This window comes from Heterodontus francisci, chromosome 26, assembly GCF_036365525.1.
Source record: "Heterodontus francisci isolate sHetFra1 chromosome 26, sHetFra1.hap1, whole genome shotgun sequence".
NCBI lineage: Eukaryota > Metazoa > Chordata > Chondrichthyes > Heterodontiformes > Heterodontidae > Heterodontus > Heterodontus francisci.
Window position 1 is genome coordinate 48122332 of NC_090396.1, and position 24635 is coordinate 48146966.

The 24635-nt window shown below is 43.1% G+C and overlaps 1 protein-coding gene across 1 annotated transcript in view; it reads right to left on the reverse strand.

Annotated features, from left to right (window-relative positions):
• Positions 1–24635, reverse strand: part of kif19 (kinesin family member 19) — a 226481-nt gene that overhangs the window by 49079 nt on the left and 152767 nt on the right. The window contains exon 6 of the mRNA XM_068058707.1: positions 15161–15286. Coding sequence (XP_067914808.1) covers positions 15161–15286 — 126 coding nt within the window. The remainder of the gene's footprint in view (positions 1–15160; positions 15287–24635) is intronic.

Sequence of the window (24635 nt, forward strand, 5' to 3'; positions counted from 1 at the left end):
TCTGGTATCATTCTTGCAAAGCTTTTCTGCTCCTTCTCCAGTGCTTCTATATTCTTTAAATAATATGGAGACCAGAACTGTGCACAGTAGTCCAAGTGTGATAGTAACCCTTTCAATGCATTTTCAGACTTATACTATAAATTACAAAAAATGAAATTCCAAACTTTACAACTGTAAAAGTGGCATTGATGAAAATAAAAAAATGAATGTAATTCATGCACAACTGTACCCTACTTTAACACTCAGCATCACCAGCTGTAGTACATGACAGTTGAGTTCACTAAATATACCAATTCAATCATAACAATCCATTCTCATTCTAGTATAGAAACTTTGAGCTACTAGGACAACTGGAAAAAAAATCAATATCATTTTGCACTGCTCATAGCTGGAATTTCTGTATCATCCAGAATAGGATTTTCTAGATGTACGCTGGGGATTATTTTCACCGTTAATATTTCACTGCTTCAAAGTGCAAACTGTTTATTTCATCAAAAAGCAAAATTTATCTATCAACACAAAACTAAATCCTGACATGGAAGGCCTGAGTCGGAATCCCAACGTTGACAGGTATTTCAGCAGGTTTAATTCACTGCATAGAATCTTAGCCAAGCCCGGTAAAAAAAAACCTTAAAATCCCAATTAGGCAAATTCTGATTTTTTTAGTCCATTGAACTGAATTAACTTGACATTATAAATTCTACCCACATCCAATTCAGATAGGTGCGGTTACAGCTCTGGCTTCAACTATCCAAATTTTCTGTATTCATGAAGATGATTCCACTACCTAAATATGTGAATTGTATAAGAACATAAAATAGTAGTAATTCTTACCTGGACTGAAGATCATGTGCATGAACATTTTGAGTTGCGCCTCATGGATTGAACACGCACTATGTGGAAGCTACCGAAACACTTCCCCCATTAGACTATCAGGAATCAAACAGATGCAAATGCTGTTTATGCCGGGCTCCCTTGTTCAATTAGACTTCCAGGATACATGGCCTGGACTTTGTGGAGGGCTGGGGTGCTGGTGGGGTGGGGGAGGTGGGGGGGGGGGGGGGTGTGGGTGGGTGGTGGCAGCGTTGACTGGGAACTGTCAGTGTTCGCCATCATTACCCCTCTGAAACCGACCGCAACTTCGGGATGTCGAGTATGTGCAAATTACCACGGGAATCCTGAAGCTGTGATATCACTCAGGGCTCCATTAGAGGCTGCCCTGTGCCACCTTCCACTACCTCCCTCCCATCCATGATTAATTGGTAGTTTATTTAGGCTAATTTTTTAAATAATAAATTCTTTTCAGAAATTTTAGCTTCTACCTTTACCCCACGTCCCAATTTTGAATTTGCTGTATGTAAAAATTTCAAAAGTGATTTTATTTTAATGCTTTTTGTTCCATTTTTGCTTGTTTGTGAAAATCCTTCAATGTGATTGGCTGCTTGTACAGCTTGATGCCATCCCTCCAGCTCCATGCCCCAGTATGTGATGCCCCTATAAAGAACGCTGTAATCAGTTGCGGTACCACTGCATGGCAATAGAGGTTAATTTCTCACCAGAGGGATCACTAGCTCTCTCAGCACGGCTTACTTCATGGTCAGCAGCAAGTGCATTGCTTTGCCACCAACTGCAAAATTCAGCCCAAATAAGTTTACTCTTTCAGGAATTAGGCGACCCCTCAATATTTGTTTTTATAATTTCCTTTTTTAATCTACATTTGTAGTAGTAGTATATACCACTCATTCACTACCTGTCATTACATCAAGGAAAGGTAAAACAGGATAAAATATGAATTGGGATATTGTTATGACCAAGGAGTGCACTGTTAATTCAGTCCCACTTCTCCACAGGTCACAACATATTATTTAAAATTTTCCTACTAACAAATATGGTCAATCATATACTCTATTATTCCCAGAATAGAACACACTAATCAGGTTTCTTGAACAAACAACAAAATGAACGGTTTATTAGAGAACCAGTTTTAACTAGTAATGAAGTAAATCATAAATACACAGATTAAAAATTTTAAGGTCTCAACATTAAATTTTAAAAGTCCCCTTTTTTAACCTTAGCATCTCACTCTCACAAACACACACACATATATGTATACCAGTTAACCAAAAAAAAGGGATTTTTGGATCAGAGCTCTGTTACAGACAGAAAAACATACTTGCGCAGATTACTTGCTCAATTTTGAAGAAAACAGCAAATGAGACATGCTGCACCAAAACTGGTACACAGTCTAACTACTGAGTACACAGAGGGAGGTCACTGATCCTTCAGAACAGTTCTTTTCAGGCGGCCTTGAGAATTAATTTTAGCAGGCTTTCTTCAAATAAAGGAAACAAGATGAATCGACACAATGGACTTCTCAGAGTCTTTTCGGGAATTGCTGGAAAGCAAGCTGGGTTTTGTTCTTTTTTTCTTTCTTGGAATTCTCTCCTTCTGCAACAGACTTGACTTTATCTCAATCCGGAAGGTAAAACACACTCACACTCATTCACAACCAGAAAGCTTGTCAGTTTTCTGCCCATCCCAGGTGCTCTGCTACTACTGGGCTTGTCCAATCAAAGGAGCGCTTGTCATTTCTTTGCCCCTGCTACCATGGTTTCTGCTTCATCTCCAAACTGAGTCATGTGACAACCAGCAATACTGTTGCCAAATTAGTTCTTTCAGTGCCCTCTTAATTAAAAAACATTTATTTAGTTTAACCATAAATTCCTTAAAAAATATTTTTTAACAAAAAAGAATCACTTTCATCACAATATTTTGTTCATCTTTGGATGTACCATCCAACCATCTTGAACCCAGAATCGGGCAAACTCTAGATGTTCACACCATCCTGACTTGGAAACAATATCACTGTTCTTTGACTGTCACTGGGTCAAAATCCTGGAATTCCCTCCCTAACAACACTGTGGTGTACCTACACCACACTAACTGCAGTGGTTCAAGAAGGTGGCTCACCAACATCTTCTCAAGGGCAATTAGGGATGAACAATAAATGCTGGTTTTGCCAGCGATGCCCACATCCCATGAACCAATTGAAAAAAAACAGTTCACGAGGAAATCTGAAATTGCTCAGTCTGAACCATCTTCGCTTTCATTTACATTTCACTTGCAGCTGTTAACAGAAAACACCTGAAGGCAGCACTAAAATGGTTTTTACCATTAAGAAATCCTAAAAGTACAAAGCTGTCGCAAAGATAGGATTCCAATTCAGGTACAGCTCCCAAATCAGCAATGCTTTAACCAATGTATCTGACATTTCTTGAATTCTAATGTTTTCATTTGGCCATGTGGACACAATGAGAAGCTGATCTCATTTAATTCTATTAGTTTGGCCGTTGATATTTGGAGAATTTATGATGCATATAAACCATGACCACCAAATCCCACTTGCATTTTACCTGCTGACCTAAATTGGCTCTCACTCCCCTAATGCTTCAAAATTGATCTCATCATCATGTTTAAATCTCCTCTTTGCCTTTCTCCTTCCCACTTATGTAACCTCCTCCAGCCCTACTACCTTCCATGCCAAACTCTCTATTCTCATGCCTCCAGTTTCTTGTACATGCCCCTGCCCTGCATCCCACAATTGGCAGCTATGTCTTTAGCCGTCTAGGCCCAATGCATTGAAATTTCCTTCTTAAATCCCTTCCCCTTTCCAGCTGCCTCCTCTTAAAACCATCCTTAAAACTCACCTCTGACCAAGTTTTTGGTCACCCCTCCAACTATCTCCTTTTTTGGATCAGCATTCATTTTTTGATTAATACTGTAGGAACTGTTCGTAAAAATGGAAGCATATGGAATTGGAGGTAATCGTTTGACATGTGTAGAGAATTGGTTAGGAGGAGAGGGTATGGATAATGAGTACATATTCCACTTGGCCAGACGCAACTTGTGGTGTCCCCCAGGGATCTGTACTGGGACCTCAGCTTTACACTATCTTTATAAATGACTTAGATGAAGGAATAGGGAGCTGTATGTCTAAGTTTGTTGAAGACACTAAATTAGGTGGCACATTAAGCAGTGTAGATAGGAGCAGAAAGTTGCAAAAGGATATTGATGTATTAAGTGAGCGGGCAAAAATGTGGCAGATGGAGTTCAACATGGGGAAGTGTGAGGTCATTCACTTTGGACCCAACAAAGATAGATAAGAGTATTTTCTAAATGGCGAGAAGCCAGGAACTGTGGCAGAGCAGAGAGATTTAGAGATCCGTGTACAGAAATTTCTAAAATCTAGTGGATGGAACAAACATAATTTTAAAGGCTAATGGAATGTTAGCCTTCATCTCAAGGAGGCTAGAATATAAAATGCTGGAAAATATGCTACAGTTGTATAGGCCTCTGGCCAGACTGCATTTGGAGTACTTCATTCAGTTCTGGGCACTGCACCGCAGGAAGGATATATTGGATTTCAAGGGTGCACAGTGAAGATTCACCAGAATGATACGGGGTTAAAAGGTTATGAGAAAGGTTACATAGACTAGGCTTGTTGTCCCTTGAGTATAGAAGATTAAGGGATGATCTAATTGAAATGTTTAAGATGATTAAAGGATTTTATATGGTAGATAAAAAGGAACTATTTCCTCTGGCATTGGGAGTCCAGAACAAGGGAGCATAACCTTAACAATAGAGCTAGACTGTTCAGGGGTGATGTCAAGACACACTTGTTCCCACAAAAAAATCTGAAACTCTCTCCATCAAAAGCTGTTGAGGCTTGATCAATTAAAAATTTCAAAACTGAGATTGATAGATTTTCGGTATGCAAGGGTACTACTGTCATCCAGTTGGATGGGTCTACACTTGTCTGGTTCCATTCTTATCTATCCAGTCCTAGCCAGAGAATTACCTGCAATGGTTTCTCTTCCTGGTCCCACATCATTACTTCTGGTGTCCCCCAAAGATCTATCCTTGGCCCTCTCCTATTTCTCAGGAAATTTCTGCTCATTCACTACTGGATGGTGGGCAAACAGTCTGACAATTTAGAGGAAGTGGAGGTGTCGAGTGAGATGGTGTTGAGCGTGCATGTGGAAACTGATGCCATGGTCATATCATCCGGAAACACTGCATCAGTTTCCACATGCACGCTCAACACCATCTCTCTCGACACCTCCACTGCCTCTAAATTGTCAGACTGTTTGCCCAACATCCAGTAGTGAATGAGCAGAAATTTCCTCCAAGTAAATATTGAGAAGACTGAAGTCATATTTTTGGTCCCCACCATAAACTCCGTTCCTTAACCATTAACTCCATCTCTCTCCCTGGCAACTGTCTGAGGCTGAATCAAACTGTTTGCAACCTTAGTGTCTCCCAACTACATATCTGTGCCATCACTAAAACCGCTTATTTCCAGCTCCATAACATAGCCCGACTCCGCTCCTGCCTCAGTACATCTGCTGCTAGAACCCTTATCCATGCCTTTGTTACCTCTAGACTTGACTATTCCAATGCACTCCTGGTGACCTCCCATGTTCTATCCTCTGTAAACCTGAGGTCATCCAAAACTCTGCTGCCTGTGTCCTAAATTACACCAAGTCCTGTTCACCCATCACTCTGTGCTCACTGACTTACACTTGTTCCCAGTTAAGCAATACCTCAATTTTAAAATTCATATCCTTGTTTTCAAATCCCTCCAAGACCTCGCCCCTCCCTATCTTTGTATCCTCCTCCAGCCCTACAATCCTCCGAGATATGTGTACTCCTCCAATTCTGACCTCTTGGGCATCCCTAATTTTAATTGCTCCATCATTAACAGCCTTGCCTTCAGCTCCCAAGGCTCTAAACTCCCTCCCTAAACCTCTCTGCCTCTTTCCTCCTTTAAGACGCTCCTTAAAACCATCCTCTTTGACCAAGCTTTTGGTCATCTACCCTAATATCCCCTTATGCTGCTCAGTGTTAAATTTTGTTTGATAACATTCCTGTAAAGCACCTTGGGACATCTTAATACATTAAAGGCACTATACAAGCTGTTGTTGTTGAGATATGGAACAAATGCAGGTAGAGTTAAGATACAGATGAGTGCTGGTCTAGTTGAATGGTGAAACAGGCCGAGGAGTGGGATGGCTTACTCCTGTTCCTATGAAGAGTTTTGAGTCATGAGTCAATGTTTAATGCACTACATAAATATATGAGAATGATGATGATGTACGCCTAAATGTGATGTCCAACTTTTACACTAGAGCATCTCTACATGAAGTAAACCTGCCTCTGTGTAAGTTTTATGTTGTTCAAAGATGGAAGTGAGATGTATGCACTTCAGGGGCTGGATTTTATGAAGCTGGCTTCAAAAGGTGAGAGGAACTCCACCTTGGCCCTTTGGAGACCTTTCCGGCTCTATTTAATGGCGCTCAAGCAATTAATTGCCTGGCGCCGGGATGCCGGTCCCTTTAAGGATGGGGATCCGGCTTCTAAGAGTTGCTAGCCAATCAGAGGGCTGGTAGTTCAGTAGCATCAGCATCGTCACCAGGAGTGGTGGCCACTGCCGGTACTAGGAGGCAGGGACCAGGCCCAGCACTGGAACTCTGGACCCCAGATAAGTGTGGAGGGGTCACCGGAGTCAGTCTAGCAGGGCACGGCGAGGGGGAGGGTGGAGGGTAGTCATTGAGGGCGGTGGGTGGTGGGTGGGTAGTCAGCAGAGGGGCGGCCTTTGCTGTCAGGGACCCTCCATGGGCCACAGAAGCTCACAGGGAGGCTAAATTCCAAGGCGTCGGGAAGCGGACGGGCACTCGACGCTCCGCCTTCCCACGCAATTTTATCAGCCCCCTCCACCTCCGCCCCTGTTCCAAGGGGCCCAATTAAATTCAGCTCCAGATGTGTAAACTTGGGAGTGTGATTTTTGCTTTAATGGTAATGATTTTACAGCAATACAACTGATAGTGTGGCTCACTAAGAGTTAACAGGGCAGTTTGTCTCAAACCAATATAATGTAATTAATTCATTCTTTCAATTTAATATATTATTATATATTATACCCACTGACCACCTCCAGGCGCGTATCCATGTCTCTCGAGATAAGGAGGCCCAAAAGAACATTGCTCATGATGCAGTCTTCTCTGCACTGAGGAGACCAAACACAGACTGGCAAACTGCTTTGCTGAACACCTTCATTCAAACCACAAGCATTACCCTGAGTTTCTGGTCGCTTGCCATTTTAATTCTCTGTCCCACTCTGACTCTACTGTGCTTGGCCTCCTACACAGTTCCAATGAAACATGAGGAATAACAGTACCTCAACTTTTAATTGGACACTTTGCAACCTTCCAGACTCAACAGTGATTTCAGCAATTCCGATTATAACCTCTGCCCCCATTGTTTTCTCCTCTAAACCCATTACTTGTCCCATTATCACCTGCTTTTGCCTCGCCCCTTTTGTCTTCCACCCTACACAAACCTTCCCTTTTGTTTTTCCTCCACTCCCTGTTTTCCCTGCATCAAGCTCAGTCGAAACAAAGCATTAGTTCGACTTCAGGAGATGAGTTCCACTGCCAGTGCGAGTTAATCCATTTATTTGTCCCTACTGTATTATGCAGTTCACCGCTTCAATATACAAAATGATAGCAAGTACTGTCTTCACAGATAAAGCACTAGCATTACAAGTATTCATGGGACAAGAGATGCTTGAGTGGAAGTAATGACCTCTTTGAAAAATATGAGGTGTTTCTATCTAATTAAAGTGATCTTGATTTTTTAAAAATTTGCTGGAAAGCTGAGCAAAACCTTTCAGTTTCTTCAATCCAGTCAGAAGACAAAGTACTGGAAAAAAAGTGTATTCATAGTTTGATATAAAATATTTCGAAGTTAGCAGGTGCTTTATGGAAGTAAAATGGTTGTGTGTGGGAACTAAGGGAAGGATAGAATTATTAAATGCTATTAGATGTTTCTAATGAAAGGAAAACAGTCATGGAATTTTCAGGCGCATTTAATCCCCGTACTGACCTTCACTATTGTGATATGCATATTTTTATAACAATTTCCAATTAGGTAGGATATTTTTATTACCAAATACAATTGATGATCCAAAAGCAAGCACATTAACAATTACGTCACTGAGCGTTTGTTTGTGAAACAAGTAAAATAGCACACAAGACAGCATGACCCTTTAAATGGGTGCTCATTGATTTAGCCACTGACATCATAATGATCGAATCTGAACCAGTTTTGAATGGTAATTGTTGCTCTGTTATTGCAGCCATTAGCATTGGCTTTCCAATGAATGATTAGCATTTAACGCCTGTTAAATACAGGATACAGGGCTGTTAGCTGCGGTGTATAATACAATAATTAAATCTAACCACTGAAACAAAATCTAGGGTTGACAGTAGTCTGGGTCATAATTTAAATTTGTATGCCAAAAGTAATAGATTCACAGAATGGTTACAGCACAGAAGGAGGCCATTCGACCCAAATTGTCCATGCTGGCTCTCTGCGGGAGCAACTCAGCTAGAACCACACCACTGCCCTTTCCCCATAACCCTGCAAATCTTTTTCTCATTATCCAATTCGCTTTTGAAAACGATGATTGAATCTACCTCCACCACACTCTCAGCTGGCGCATTCCAGATCCTAAACACATACTCTGTAAAAACATTTTTCCTCAAGTCGCCTTTGGTTCTTTTACCATTCAACTTATGTCGGTGTCCTCTGGTTCTCAACCCTTTGGCCAATGGGACCAGTTTGTCCCTATCTACTCTGTCCAGAACCCTCATGATTTTGCACACCTAGAGGCATGGAGTCATAGAGTTATACAGCACAGAAACAGGCCCCTCGGCCCATTGTGTCTGTGCTGGCCATCAAGCACCTATCTATTCCAATCCCATTTTCCAGCAATTGGCCTGTAGCATTGTATGCTATGGCATTTCAAGTGCTCATCTAAATACTTCTTAGATGTTGTGAGGGTTCCTGCCTCTACCACCCCTTCAGGTAGTGTGTTCCAGATTCCAACCACCCTCTGGGTGAAAGTTTTTTTCCTCAAATCCCCTCTAAATCTCCTGCCCCTTACCTTAAATCTAAGCCCCCTGGTTATTGATCCCTCCGCTAAGGGAAAACATTTATTCCTATCTATCCTATCAATGCCCCTCATAATTTTGTATACCTCAATCAGGTTCCCCCTCAGCCTTCTCTGGACTAAGGAAAACAACCCTAGCCTATCCAGTCTCTCTTCATAGCTGAAATGCTCCAGCCCAGACAACATCCTGGTGAATCTCCTCTGCACCCTCTCCAGTGCAATCACATCCTTCCTATAGTGTGGCGACCAAAACTGTACACAGTACTCCAGCTGTGGCTTAACTAGCATTTTATACAGCTCCACCATAACCTCCCTGCTCTTATATTCTATGCCTCGTCTAATAAAGGCAAGTATTCCATATGCTTTCCTAACCACCTTATCTACCTGTGCTGCTGCCTTCAGTGATCTATGGACAGGTACGCCAAGGGCCCTCTGATCCTCTGTACTTCCTAGGGTCCTACTATCCATTGTATATTCCCTTGCCTTGTTAGTCCACCCAAAATGTATCACCTCACACTTCTCAGGATTAAATTCCATTTGCCACTGCTCTGCCCATCTTACCAGCCCATCTATATTGTCCTGTAATCTAAGGCTTTCCTTCTCACTATTTTCGACACCACCAATTTTCATGTCATCTGCGAACTTACTGATCATACCTCCTATATTCACGTCTAAATCATTAATGTACACTACAAACAGCACCGATCCCTGCGGTACACCACTGGTCACATGCTTCCACTCGCAGAAACATCCCTCGACCATCACCCTCTGCTTCCTGCCACTAAGCCAATTTTGGATTCAATTTGCCAAATTGCCCTGGATCCCATGAGCTCTTACCTTCTTAACCAATCTCCCATGCGGGACCTTATCAAAAGCCTTACTGAAGTCCATGTAGACTACATCAGCTGCTTTACCCTCATCTACACCTCTAGTCACCTCCTCGAAAAATTCAATCAAATTTGTTAGACACGATCCTCCCCTGACAAAGCCATGCTGACTATCCCTGATTAATCCCTGCCTCTCCAAGTGGAGATTAATCCTGTCCCTCAGATTTCTTTCCAATCATTTCCCTACCACTGATGTTAGACTCACTGGCCTGTAATTACCTGGTTTATCCCTGCTACCCTTCTTGAATAATGGTACCACATTCGCTGTCCTCCAGTCCTCTGGTACTTCTTCTGTGGCCAGAGAGGATTTGAAAATTTGCGTCAGACCTCCTGCTATCTCTTCCCTTGCCTCACATAACAGCCTGGGATACATCTCATTTGGGCCTGGGGATTTATCCACTTTTAAGCCTGCTAAAATAGCTAATATTTCCTCCTTTTCAAAGCTAATTTGTTCAAGTATATCACAATCCCCCTCCCTGATCTCTACACCTACATCGTCCTTCTCCATAGTGAACACAGATGAAAAGTAATCATTTAAAACCTCACCTATGTCCTCCGGTTCCACACACATTGCCACTTTGGTCCCTAATGGTTCCTAATACACCTCTCTGAGATTTGCCTCCATATCTGCTCCTCTATCTCTCCCTGATTGTTTGGAGGCCTGTAGTGCATTCCCAGCCAAATGATTGCGCCCTTTCTGTTTTTAAATTCTACCCATATGGCCTCATTTGAGTAACCTTCTAAGATATCATCCTCCTTACTGCAGTAATTGACTCCTTGATCAACAGTGCAATGACACCTCCTCTTTTACACCCTCCCCTGTCACGCCTGAAGATTCTACACCCTGGAATATTGAGCTGCCAGTCCTGCCCTTCCCTCAACCATGTCTCAGTAATAGCAATAATATCATATTCCCATGTGTTAATCAATGCCCTCAATTCACCTGCCTTACTAGTAAGACTCCTTGTGTTAAAGTAGATGCAATCCAGCCTTGCATTGTTCACTTGTGCCTTAACAGGTCTATATTTGCTCTGCCTTCCAGACTGACTTAGTGGAACTTGTACAGGTCCCACCTTCGCCAGAAACAGACCCAGTGATCCAGGAAACTAAAGCCCTCCCTCCTGCACCATCTCTTCAGCCACACATTCATCTGTTCTATCCTCCTATTCCTATACTCACTAGCACGTGGCACTGGGAGTAATCCAGAGATTACAACCTTTGAGGTCCTGCTTTTTAATCTGCTACCTAACTCCCTAAATTCTTGCTGCAGGACCTCATCCCTCTTTCTACCTGTATCAAATTTCCTATCAACCTTTTCTTCTCTAATGAGAACAGCCCCAGCTTCCACAATCTAGTCATATAACTGAAGGCCTTCATTCCTGGAACTATGCTCATAAATCTTTTCTGCACCCTCTCTAATACCTTCACATCCTTCCTAAAGTGTGGTGCCCAGAATTGGACACAATACTTCAGTTGAGGCTGAACCATCATTTTATGAAGGTTCACCATTACTTCCTTGTTCACCATTACTCTATATCAATATTTATAAAGCCCAGTATCATGTATGCCTTACAAACCACTTTCTCAACCTGCCCTGCCCACTTCAATGATTTGTCCACATATACCCCAGGTCCCTCTGCTCCTGCCCTTTTTTTTTTAGAATTGTACCCTTTATTTTATATTGCCTCTCCTCATTCTTCCTACCAAAATGTATCACTTCCTGCTTCTCTGCATTAATTTTCGTCTGCTGTGTGTACGCCAATTCCACCAATCTATGTCCTCTTGAAGTCTATCGCTACCCACCTCACAATTCACAATACTTCCAGGTTTTGTGTCATCAGAAAGTTTTGAAACTGTGCCCTGCACACCCAACTCTAGGTCATTAATATCGATCAAGAAAAGCAGTGGTCCTAGTACCAACCCCTGGGAAACCCCACTGTATTCATTCCTCCGGTCCGAAAAAAACCCGTTCACCGCAACTCTGTTTCCTGTCACTCAGCCAACTTTGTATCCATGCTGCACTGTCCCTTTTATTCCATGGGCTTTAACTTTGCTGATAAGCCTGTTATGTGGCACTTTATCAAACACCTTTTGGAAGTCTATTTACACCTCATCAACTGCATTACCCTCATCAACCCTCTCTGTTATCTCATAGTTCATGGCGATTGCTGTGGAGCCTCATATGCCACCACGAACACAATTTTTCAACGTTATCCAACATATCCCAACCCTTCCTGCCTGCCCACTCGCCCATGGATACTGGTTATCCTCTGGATCACAATCTGTTTCTTACTGCTTTGACCTTTCTTTGGGGCACTAAGTCTTCTCATTTGGTCTATGGGGGGTGGTTTCCTCTGTGCGATGTGTCACCAAATCCATTTCCAAAGAATAGGTTTACAATTTTGTCACAGTGACCAGAGGAAACCTCCCACCCTTCACTGACTTTTCCAAGTTCAATTTTCTATCCTACTCAGATACTTGCCAATCTTGATCTTTCTTTTAGTGGGACCCAATACTACAGACTGGCCTTCCAACAACATTGATATCCACTATCACCAACTGTGTCAAACACCAAGCATCGCATCTTCAAATGACACAGGCCATTAAATATATGTTGGATTTACATAAAGCAACAATATTGAGTATAACAAAAGACAAGATATGCCTTCAGCTGCCTAGGCCCCAAGCTCTAGTATTCCCTCCTTAACTTTACTGCTGTCTCTCTCTGCTCTTTTTAAGTCTCTACTTAAAGCATAACTCTGACCATGTTTTTGTCACCTGTCCTAATAATGCTATGTGGCTTGGTGTCAAATTTTGGCTGATATCATTCCTGTGAAGCACCTTGGGACATTTTACTACGTTAAAGGTTATATATGTGAAATATAAATGGAAATTGTTGTTATTGTATTCATAAAATAGATGTCAGGATATCAGTACGCTAACCACTGGTGATGCAACTGTCATAACTCATTTGTCCTTGCTAGTCATGATCTTAAAACTCAATAGTTTACTTTGCATATCCATGGCTTTGCTGATATTAATGCTCCATAACACAGTCGACAATTTTTATATAAAATATTAAAATATATCATCTTCATTGTTTACATCAGATGTTTCATTAATATTTTTATTAGATGACTGGTCTTCCAACAGCACCGCATCCAATAGCACAGCTAAATATATCAAACTGTCAACCATCATACTTCCATGTGGCACAGGACATCAAATAATGGTCACATAAAAGCATCATAGATCAGAATCATACTATAAAATAGATAGTCAAGTACCATACTTTTCTACACAAGACATTTATTTAATAAAATGTTTCTAAATAAATTACACACTGTAGAAAATTGGGTATTAAAGCAGAACTGCTCAACAACAACACGACTAACAATCTATACTCCACACAGTGAGACCTAACCCAACCAGTAACTCATCTGACTCACTGGAGAACAGCAAATCATATACAATAAAACTGAGCAGAACCAAGGCTCTATGACATCATGACATAACTGCATGCCAAATCTCATGAATGCAGTAAGAAATGTATCCTGAAACTGTGCTCCCTTGTTCTACATTCCCCAGTCAGGGGAAACATCTCAGTATCTACCCTGTCAAGCCTTTTCAGAATCTTGAATGTTTCAATGAGATCACCTCTCATTCTTCTAAACTGCAGAGAATATAGATCTCATTTACACAACCTCTCATCATTAGACAAAGCTCTCATCCCAGGGACCAATCTAGTGAACCTTCACAGTACTGTCTCCAATACAAGTACATCCCTTCTTAAATATGAAGACCAAAACTGCACACAGTACTCCAAGTGTCTCACCAAAGCCTTGTACAACTATAGCAAGAATTTTTTATTCGTGTACTCCAATCCCCTTGCAATAAAGGCCAACATTCCATTTGCTTTCCTAATTGATTGCTGTACCTGCATGCTGACTTTTTGTGTTCCTTGTTATGAATATACCCAAGTCTCTGAACACCACATTTACAAGTTTCTGCCACATTATTGCCCACTCACTTAACCTGTCTATATCTCTTTGTAGCCTCTCTGTGTCCTCCTGAAAGCTTGCATTTCCAGCTTGCTTTATATCATTGGATATACGTTATACCATATTTAATTTGAACACAGATGAATTGTATATGCATGATGTGTATGTAACACAGAGACTTCTGTGCCGCTGATTTAATTCACACACTAGAAAGAACAATAACTGATGAGTACTGCATTTATGAGTGAATTGTTGAATTCTTGCTAGACAATAAACCAAGTTCAGTGTCACATTGTCCATCCCTACTGTAAAATTCAATTCCTACCACAATCTTCAATGCAAACAACATACAGTTCAGGTTTGAAGTCTGTTTGGAATGTGGTACACAATAGATATGCCAAATGGTAACGCACTGCAGTAAATTATTCGATCGAAAGCAGTAAAAATGTCATCAAACACAGAATAAAATTAATTTACACCGTGTCATTAATGTCACAGCAAAACAATCAACACTAACCAGCTGGAGGGAAGATTTTCTGAATACTAGTTGATCGCCAATGACACAGTTGTGTTGTTTAAATGTTGAAATGACCTGCTCTTGAAGGCCACTTAGCTGCTCCCCTGAGCATGGAGGAGGGAAACAGGAGCTGGCTATGTTTTCTGGTCAGAAACCTGCCTCTGTGGGGAAACTGATTCAAGATTTTCAAGTGGGTGAACCTTAATTGGCGATGGAGATGGGTTTCCTGTCCAATTCAGGGTAGCAGGTAGGCTCTCAAAGCTGGAGGGTCAATCAGAGGCCTTCCAGCTTCAGAGGAGCACCCAGCTGCAGTACAAGAACTGGGAGGGTGCCTCAACAAGAAGATGCCCTCTCAGCCACTTTTTAAAAAGCTTAATAAATAAAACACAAGAAGCAGCCAGGCCACCCCTGTGTGTGGGGAGGGAGTCCCTCTACAGGCTGGGCATTGGCGGTACCCCCACCCAGGCAGACAATGGGGCCTGTAGCCCTGCCTGGAGCGCTGTAAACCTGGCCTGCCGCTGAGTGCCTGCCCCCCTCCCCTGCTTAATGACCTTGTACACATTTTATTGCTACTTTCAGGATTCATTTCCTCCAATTTGTTTTTGATGAGTGAACTGGTAATTTAAGTGGTAGGAACCAAATAATGAATAACTTACAACAGTTTTCCATCACAACTTGATCTTGTGCAAAGAAAGTGTTTTTGTTAATAGCAAGGAGGTAATGGTAAGCCTTTGTACTTCACCTCTTTGGCATTAATAGTTGACACTTCAGTAATTCCTGCAATTTGGATCCCACCCTTGGAGTCCTCTCGGAGATCTAGGAAGCCAGATGACGGATTAAGTAAATCCCGTATCATCTCATTATAAATCTGTGAAGGAAAAGAAAATGGTAAGAATATAAGAAAATCACAAACAGATTGTAATTTCTTCAAACTTGGCTTTAAGGGAAAACGAGGGGAAGGTTTGTGGCAGCAAAACTTGGCTCCCTTTCTGCATTCTCCACCATCTGCTCATCCACTGCATTAGCTCCCACCAGTGATTCTGCACCCATTCTACCGAGTATGCAAAGGAAATGACAATCAGCATAATGAACAAAATCCTCAGCTGGTAAATATTATTCCTTACAATTGGAAATTGCTTAAACTGCTTCATATGCTACATGAAAAAAGTGTGATTGTGACACCCAAAGCTAATGTATGGATTTGTGTGGCAGAAGCAGTCTCTACAGACGCTGAAGCTTCATCGAGTGTGCAGGCATAGCTTTAGTTTTCATTTGGGCAGCCAAAGTTGATTTAGCACACAGTGCAGTTTGGTGCACTTCCTCTGATTGCATTCAAGTTGAAAGGATCTGTAGAAATGTAAGTGCACAGCTGAGGCAAAATGAATGAGGTATGACGTCATGTTACTTGTGAAATTGCATGTCTTTGGACATCTGTGCTTTTGTACAATAAATGACAGAATGGAAGAAGGCCACAGTGATTTATGTGGCAGACAGAGTGATATACAATAAGTGAGCTCCTATATGTGCTTTACTATGCTGAAAATGTAGGTTTGTCCAAATTTGTGTGTTAGATAATGACCTGTATCACTATGAAAGTAGGCACTTTTCTCCAGATAGTACAACACAGGGGTCAGCAAGAATTTTTTACCTGAAGAGTCTTTTATAAAAAAAAATTGCCAAAAATAAAAACTTGGGAGCTGCAAGACGGAAAAAAGTTAAAGAATGGAGTAAAGGCATAAGCATACCTTAAGAGGAAAACATTGTTTATCGAGAATCTAAAGAACATTTTGCACTTATTTGTTGCTGTAAAAAGTATATGGGTCGGGCAAAAATCCAGTTTCTACATCCCAGGAATAGGTAAAAAAAAAATGACATTATTTTTGTTTTCAATGTTGAATTTTGATGCTACCCAAATCTTAAATTTGCCTTCGGCTTTATCAACTTTTTCCTGGAGAATCATAAACATCACATTTTCTTTCACTTCTAGGTAGATTTTTATTGGCAAAGATTTTGAGCTTTGCTAACTATTGCCAGGCAGAATTCGACTTTTTGTTAACTTTATAGCTGAAACCCTGGTTTCATTTGTAGACTTTTCTTAAGTGTAATTTTAAAGATTTTTATATTACCTTTTAACACATGCCGTATTATAAACAAGACTCATTGACTCAAAGAATTATATTCAGAAATGGTGGCTTCTCTGGTGACACAATGAAAATCAATTCTCAATCCAATGTTGTGACACAAGGGTTTGTGTTAGGTGAGCTAGGGAGTTGAACACACACTAAACTTCAATTCAGCTCTCCCATCTACTCAGGTCTACTCACTTGTGAGGAGATTGGTTGCAGTATCAATACCTATTGATATCTCTAACAAGCCTTTAGTCTACTTCATTGCTGATCTGACTTGCTATAGGAAGTAACTAGTGTGTCGAAGTGAAGCTTTTACAAAGGGAACACCTTAATATGATTGGAGCTTAAAACATGTCTAAAAATCTGAGTTTACAACAAAGCACTAATTGTATGGTAAAATCTACCCACTTGGTATATATTTTTGCATATGTTGCCCATTTAATATACAGTAATTTCCACTTACCACGATTTGTTGCAGTGAGTTTAATTGCACCGTATCATTTGAACATGTTGAATTAAAAATTTTAAAATTCATTAAGATATAAGGTCCATGAAAGGAGCTGTATATATATAGATTGAATTGCACACCCACGTAAGAAAGAATGAGTCCTCTAAAATACTGCTCATTTTTATGTTTCAAAATGCAGTTGTCAAATAGCCCAATAGGAGCAGAAACATTGATCTCTAAATGTCACCACACCATTGGCTGGTTGGCACCCTTCCATCTATGAAATATAATGAACATACAGCAAACAATCCATTTAGGTGGGGTGTCTTGGTGCACCTTTGCTGATGGCTGTGAAGGTCAATCCTTGAGAGGCAGGTTCTGCCACAAGTGTTGCACATAAAGCTGTCAATTGACACTATGAGTTGTTGTCTTTGACATTGGTGCCTGTTGCCAAGCTGCTGTAGCAACTGGTCGTCATGGTGGTGCACGCCAGTCCACAGGATGTGTTGGTATTTCCCTCTTTCGCCAGCTAGTGACTCCCAAGTGTGATAGTCCATATTTAGGACCTTCATGTCATGCTTGCAAGCTTCCTTGAAGCGGAGCTTTGGGCACTCCACTGGTCGTCTGGCCCCGGCTACCTCACCATACAGAAGGTCCTTGGATATGTGACCATCTTCCATCCTGCAGACGTGTCCGATCCACCAAAGCCGCCTCTGTTTGATTAGTGCCAACACACTTGGGAGCTCTGCCTTTGAGAGGACTGCCAAATTTGTGATTTTGTCCTGCCAGGATATACTCATAACACGCTGCAGACAGCGAAGATGTAAATTATTGGGCTTCATTTCCTGGTAGCTGTAAGACACCCACATTTCACAGCCATACAGCAAGGTTCTGAAAACAGAGGCCTTCATCAGCTTGGTGCTAAGGGTCAGCTTGGTAAAATGAACACCATTAAATGGGAGCCACAAAAGAGATGTTAAAGAATTACATATGGCTCCAGAGCTGCGGGTTACTGACCCCTGGTTTAGCCTGTGGAGACCTGAAGGGACATTTTCCTTTATGCAAACAAAGGAAAACAATTTAACTAAACTGTGATTGGCTATAGTTCAGTAAAACATTGGAGACCTCTGCCTCTGGGAGAACGTTGTCAGGTCTGTTTAGAGACAAATCTCTTCCACTTTGAATTGTTTCTAATTGTTTCTAAACATAATTCTTTACCAATTTATACACTGCACCTTTCTGTTCATGCTATGATGAAAATATAGGTTAGAAGATATACATCAAATTATCCAAATCAGAAAGGGGAGACCAATTCTCATCACATGCAGCTAAACAGGCAACTCAGAATCATGCATCAAATATAATTCACGCCACTAATTCCGTCTTTCCCCATAATGTGAGTGCTGGGATATTAGCCAGGGATGGGGGCGCGGAGATGGAACAACTAGTTATACTGCTCCACACAATCTTTTAATGGCCCAGTACCCAGACTTTCTGGTCCTTAACACTTAGTGAACTTTGATTGTCTGATTACATTCTATTTAAATGCATGGCAGCAGTTACAAAGATCACAGAAAAAATTTGGGAAATCATTGCTGCATTTGATTGCAGCAACGAGCCAAATCTGAAATTGGGAGGAAAAAATTTAGGTTATGTGCAATTATATACTATAACCTGGGTTAGAAAAGATTGCAACTTTGCGTGAGAGAGATAACTTTCTGAACTCAAGTGCCTGGCACACAGCTCTGCTGTTGAGTCACACTGGGAATTTGGGAATGCGCTCCTCACAGTTTTAAATCAATTAAAATTATTTACTAGAAAATTATGGGACACTCCCGAACCCCTGATATCTTTCCTTGGTGAGGCTCCATGCAAGGTCATGAATTTATAAAATTACCCCCTTATTTTAGCTCATTAAAAATGGCACACTAAGTGTCATCATAAAAGTTCGGACAGTGAATGAATCATGAAACAACAGTGATTAAAATGTGCAAGCTATCTATGTATATGCAGAATTAACTCAAACAGGCAAGTGGAATGGGATTTAAAAACGTCAACAAAACTCCATTGACGTTTTTAAACCTTCCTCCTGTCACTTGTTTTGTTTTAAAATCCAAGAGGGATGATTTTGATTTGGAGTGCCAGTCAGGTGGGTGGTGGGAGACAGCAGGGACTCAATCCATTTCGGTTTAGCGTTCTCATTATAATGTCGTTGCTGTGCTCCCAGTGTGAAACACTCTCTGGTAGGTAATAAAAACAGAGAATGCTGGAAATACTCAGCAGGTCAGGCAACATCTGTGGCAAGAGAAACAGAGTTAATGTTTCAGTTCAACGGCCTTTTGTCAGAGCTTCTCCCAGTAGGTAGCCCGCTGATCTGGAGGAGGGTACACAGACAGACTGTGAAGGACCAACGGAAGCACTTTAATAAAAGGGTGGAAGCATTGAGAGCTTTAACTTTGGAAGCCTTTAGGGCTCAAAACCCAGAAGTGACTGCCAGAAAAGAGTGCCTCAAGCTGCCGTCGAGCATTAGCTGATCTTTTTAATTTGTGTTGATGATGGCTTCCTCTGAACTTGTACTGCACGTGTTTCACGGATAGTAGCAGGGACTGGCAGAGAAAACGGTAATTAGGATTTCCAATACATCATCAGACTCCTATTAGCATACATTCATTAAGCTCCCACTTGTTTCTGGCAGAAACTTTGACTGCCTGGATTAAAGTGTGCCCGAAAATGGGCATGGACAGGAATTCAGCAGTGAGCTGGTGCCTCCATTCAATGTGCTATTTTGGTCCAACCATTGACACGTTTCGAAGCACAAATGGGGCTATAGGGACGTGTAACTCGCCCCAAACTTTCCGTACCTCTAATCTCTCTTTGCCGTGCGTGGCCTGTTTGTTGCACTGCACAGTTCTTTTAAGATTGCTGCACAGTCATGCATTTTAAAGTGAATGTTGATTGTGTGCGGACTGTTTGTTCCCTGTGTGATATGTTCCAGATTGCTGCACAACTGCGAACCCGCTCAGCTTTGAGAGTAAATTGATCAGTACGGCAAACTGCAGAATGAAAACAGCTCCTTGCTTCAACTGTTTTGTAATCTGGGGTACTCCTGCCAATCACAAATGTCATGCAACTTCTTTCCAGTCTTGACCATCTATATTGTTGAGAAAATTACCCCAACTCTCTGTTAATCTAGCATAATAAAAATGTAAGAAAGATACTTTTATTTCGTTAACATTATATACATAGTAGAACGATCATGAAGACCAGCCGCTAATTAATATTATGGCTGGAATTTTACACCTCCCCCCACAGGAGCTGGCTGGTGGCAGGGGGTGGGGGGCTGTAAAATTGAGTGGGACGCCTCCCGCCCCGCTGCAATGTGAAACAGCCTGCCTGCCCCAGGCCAATCAAGGCTCTTAATTGGCCAATTAACTGCCACTGAAGAGCCTCCTCCTGCCGCCACTGGGGCAGGCGGCTGAGGTCCCCCAGGAGGCCGCCCAGTAAAACATGATGACCTCCTTGAGGGTTGGGGGGAGTCCCTCCTGATCAGTTCCCTGTGCCCCACGTAAGGGCCCCCCCATGGCCCAACAGTGCCCACTGCACAATACTCACCCCTTTCCCCACCTACCAACTGACCCCCCCCCCCCCCCACCCACTCCCTTGCCTCGCTGGGGCCCGGCCGATGGCACCCGTTGAAGCCCCTAAACTTGCCTCTCTTCTGAGCTGACATCCACGATCCTGCTGTTGGCTGGGTCCAGTCCCAGCAGTGGCCACCGCTCCTGGTGGCGCTGCTGGGGCTGAGAGCTGCCGGCCTGCTCAGGGGGGTGGGAGTCCCGCCCAAGTCCAATTAAGGGCATGGGAAGTGTAAGATCCTGGTGTGGCTCCCCAGTCCCGGCGGCGGTGGGCTTGCCCCCGACCTTTTGGCTGGTGGGCGGGATCTCCCACCCAACATAAAATTCCAGCCTATGTATTTCTCTGCCTGAGTGAGTCTCTGCTTTCCAGTATATGCATAAGTGAGAATATCAAATACAAGGAAGAAAATAAATTATTTTGTAAAATAGTTTTATGATATGGATATATACCATACAACAGTTATTGGATTTCCCGTTTTTTTGGTCAACCTGTAAAAAAAAACTTGTAATACTACTGACCAGCTCATGCATTCAGATAACAATTCCCCAATTCATCTATTGATAACTAAACAGCAGCAGCCAAGACAAATATGGAACACTGGGCAGCACAGTGGCGCAGTGGTTAGCACCGCAGCCTCATAGCTCCAGCGACCCGGGTTCAATTCTGGGAACTGCCTGTGTGGAGTCTTCAAGTTCTCCCTGTGCCTGCGTGGGTTTTCCCCAGGTGCTCTGGTTTCCTCCCACAAGCCAAAAGACTTGCAGGTTGGTAGGTAAATTGGCCATTATAAATTGCTCCTAGTATAGGTGGGTGGTAGGGGAATATAGGGACAGGTGGGGATGTGGTAGGAATATGGGATTAGTGTAGGATTAGTATAAATGGGTGGTTGATGGTCAGCACAGACTCGGTGGGCCGAAGGGCCTGTTTCAGTGCTGTATCTCTAAACTAAACAGAGCCAGGAATTTATAAGAGGCTGTTGACAGAAGTGTGGATAGCACTGTATGTGTTGGAATACACTCCATTCAAAACTGTTCTTTTCTTGTTACTGATTGTGTAAATATAATGGCCGGAATTTTACCTGAATCGCTGGCTCCGGCACGGGTGGAACTCAAACAGATGCGGCCTCCGTTCCCGCGCTGCGTCTCCTATCCACCGGCATCATGCGCGGGGCAGCCAATTAGTGGCCCCGCAGCGTAACTGAGACCTGAATCGGCTGGTGCGGGCGGGGAGATATACAGCATTGGGGGCGGAGCTACATCCGGGAATGTCTGACGTAAACCCTTGAAAAATGTTTACCTCAATGAAATTGACCAGGTACTCATTCATTCTTTAAAAATCAGCAGTAGTAGTTGTGGTTGACTGAGAGGCTACAGTTCTGTTAGTGCAGAAGGAGTTAGAGATTTAAACACAGGTGGAGGAAGTCATGGAGGGGAGAAGCACTCGCTCAGCCCCCCGTTTTTCAGATGATTCACTACAGGTCCTCCTTCAGGCGGTTGAGGAGAGGCGTGATATCCTCTTCAACCCAGATGGTAGAAGGCGACCGTCGACAGTGACAAAGAGGGCCTGGCTGGAGGTCGTGGAGGAGGTCAGCAGCCGTGGCATCGTTCGGCGCTCATGGATACAGTGCCGCAAGCGCCTCAATGACCTGCTTCGCTCTGCCCGGGTAAGGGGCATTCCTCATTCATCTAATTGTTATTTTGTCAAGGGAGGGTGTATTTGTATTCATGATACAATGTGGAACCCCTGCATGATCATTGCCTGGCTGCCTCCTTCCATTGGGATGCAAGATGGGCATATGTGAGATAAACATTAAGGAGGGATTGATGAGGGCACGCTCAGCAATGGCACAGCAGTTAAAAGCCACATCAACCCATTTGGGTGATTGCGTGAAATGCGCACACAAATGTTTGACCTAATTTTTTTCTTTCATTAGGAAAAAGGGCACACAACGCCCGAGAGAGGTCCCAGACAGGTGGTGGCGTGGCCTGTCCAGCATTCCTCAGTAGAATGGAGGAGGACGCATTGACGATAGCAGGGGAGGAAGGAAGACGAGCCGTCGCAGATGGCGAGGCCGGTGGACATTGCCATGATCGTGAGTGATCCAGAAAGTGGTGTAATAGTGCATTTCGGGGGGAGAGGGGGCAGGGTGGGGGAGGTTGATGGGCCAATGTTGTTATGAGTTACTAATGAACATCATTAAGCCCTCAAAAGTCCCATCACACTGCTGTGACCATAATGGACTCAAATACATGTTCTCCACTCTGGCTTTCTGATCAAACTGATCAATATGATCTTCCCAGCAGGTGACTGCATGGAACAGGAAGCATCTCAGTTGTACCACCATCTACCTCTGAGGTTGAGGAGGGCGCCTCAGAGGGCGCACCGTCACATCCTCGCGACGCACCAAGTACCAGCGCAGATACAGACACCTCGGTTGGGATTTGCGTGTCCGTGGATTCGATTTCACATCCAGGTGTCAGCACAGCACAGGTGCCAGGCCAGTCACCGGAGGCAGAATCAGCCAATGTCTCACACAATCGGAGGTGTGTGGGAGGCCAGGCTAGTGCAGAGCAGCAAGCTGATGACATGCCTTTGAGAACATCCATTCAGTGGGAGATGTTGCAGGTGCAGCAAGCGGTCCTTGAAAATGTGGCGGAGTTGCCTGAGACAATGCGCGCAATTAATCAAACTCTGGCTACATCCATCCAGAGTATGATTTCTGCTCACTCTCAGGCAATTGAACGTCTGGCTTCCCCCATTGACAGATTGGCGGCTGCAGTGGAAGGGCCAGTTCTGGATGCACTTTGTGACGTCAGATTGGTTGTGACCTCCCTGGAACAGAGCATCAGAGAGCGGAATCTGATGCGCTGGCGCCAGGTCGAGGCCGCTCATTCCTCTGATGTCACCACTGAGGATCGTCAGAGCCTCACGAGGGCACAGGGGCAGCAGATCGCATATGGGAGCTCCTCTCAGGGCGCCTCTGGTGCATCCTCCAGCTCCTTGCTCCCTCTGCCAGGGACATGTGATCAGCGAAATCCCAGGGTGTTACAGGGTACTCATGAGATTTCTCAGGAGACCCCTGAGATGCTGGGGCCCTCACGGTCGCGAGCAAGCAGAGGACGTCCGCCAAAGTCATCACAAGCAGGGCAGCAAACAGTTCAGCCACCTGCCTCTGGTGTGTCTGGTGGCGAGGGATCATTCACCCGAAAGAGCACTCAGAAAAGATTTAAGAAATCACTTTAACATCACTACTGGTTCACAGGGTGAATTGAAAGGTTTTTTATTTGAATGTGTTATAAAATATTGTAATAAAATCGGGTTCTCTGAGATTTTGTCATGACTTTCCTGAAGTCAATTCCAACATCGTTGCTCAACAAAAGTAGTTCAACATGTGAGGTCTCGCATCTGGGTGGCGTTCCTCATGATGTGAAGGATTACATCGTTGCATTCTCTCTCCCCGTGAAGGTGAGTGAATTTGCCCTTTCAGAGCCTCACAATTAGTCTCGTCATACGGTAATCCCAATTGTGCGAAAATTTACAGACTCTCAATGGAAACGTCTGCCTCTTAAAGATACCCTTGTCTCTCGAGCACTTAGATCCAAATTAAATTCAGCTTCCTCTCCATGACCATCAAGTCAGTGGTGTCCAGCTTCATCATCAGAAACATCATTGTCATCTGATGACACATCGCAATGACACTGATCCTTCTCCAGTGCCTCTCCATTTTCAGTCGCCAGGTTATGCAAGGCACAGCAGACGACAATTATTCTTACAACCCTTGAAGGCGCGTACTGCAGTGCTGCACCTGAGCGGTCAAGACACCTGAACCTCATCTTAAGCAGGCCTATAGTTTGTTCGATGGTCACTGTGGTGGCCTCATGGCTCTCATTGTATCGTTCCTTCGCATGACCCCTTGGATTCCTCACTGGTGTCATGAGCCATGTCTTCAGAGGATAACCCCCTGTCGCCAAGTATCCATCCCTCCATTCTGTCTGGAGGCCTGAAAAGTG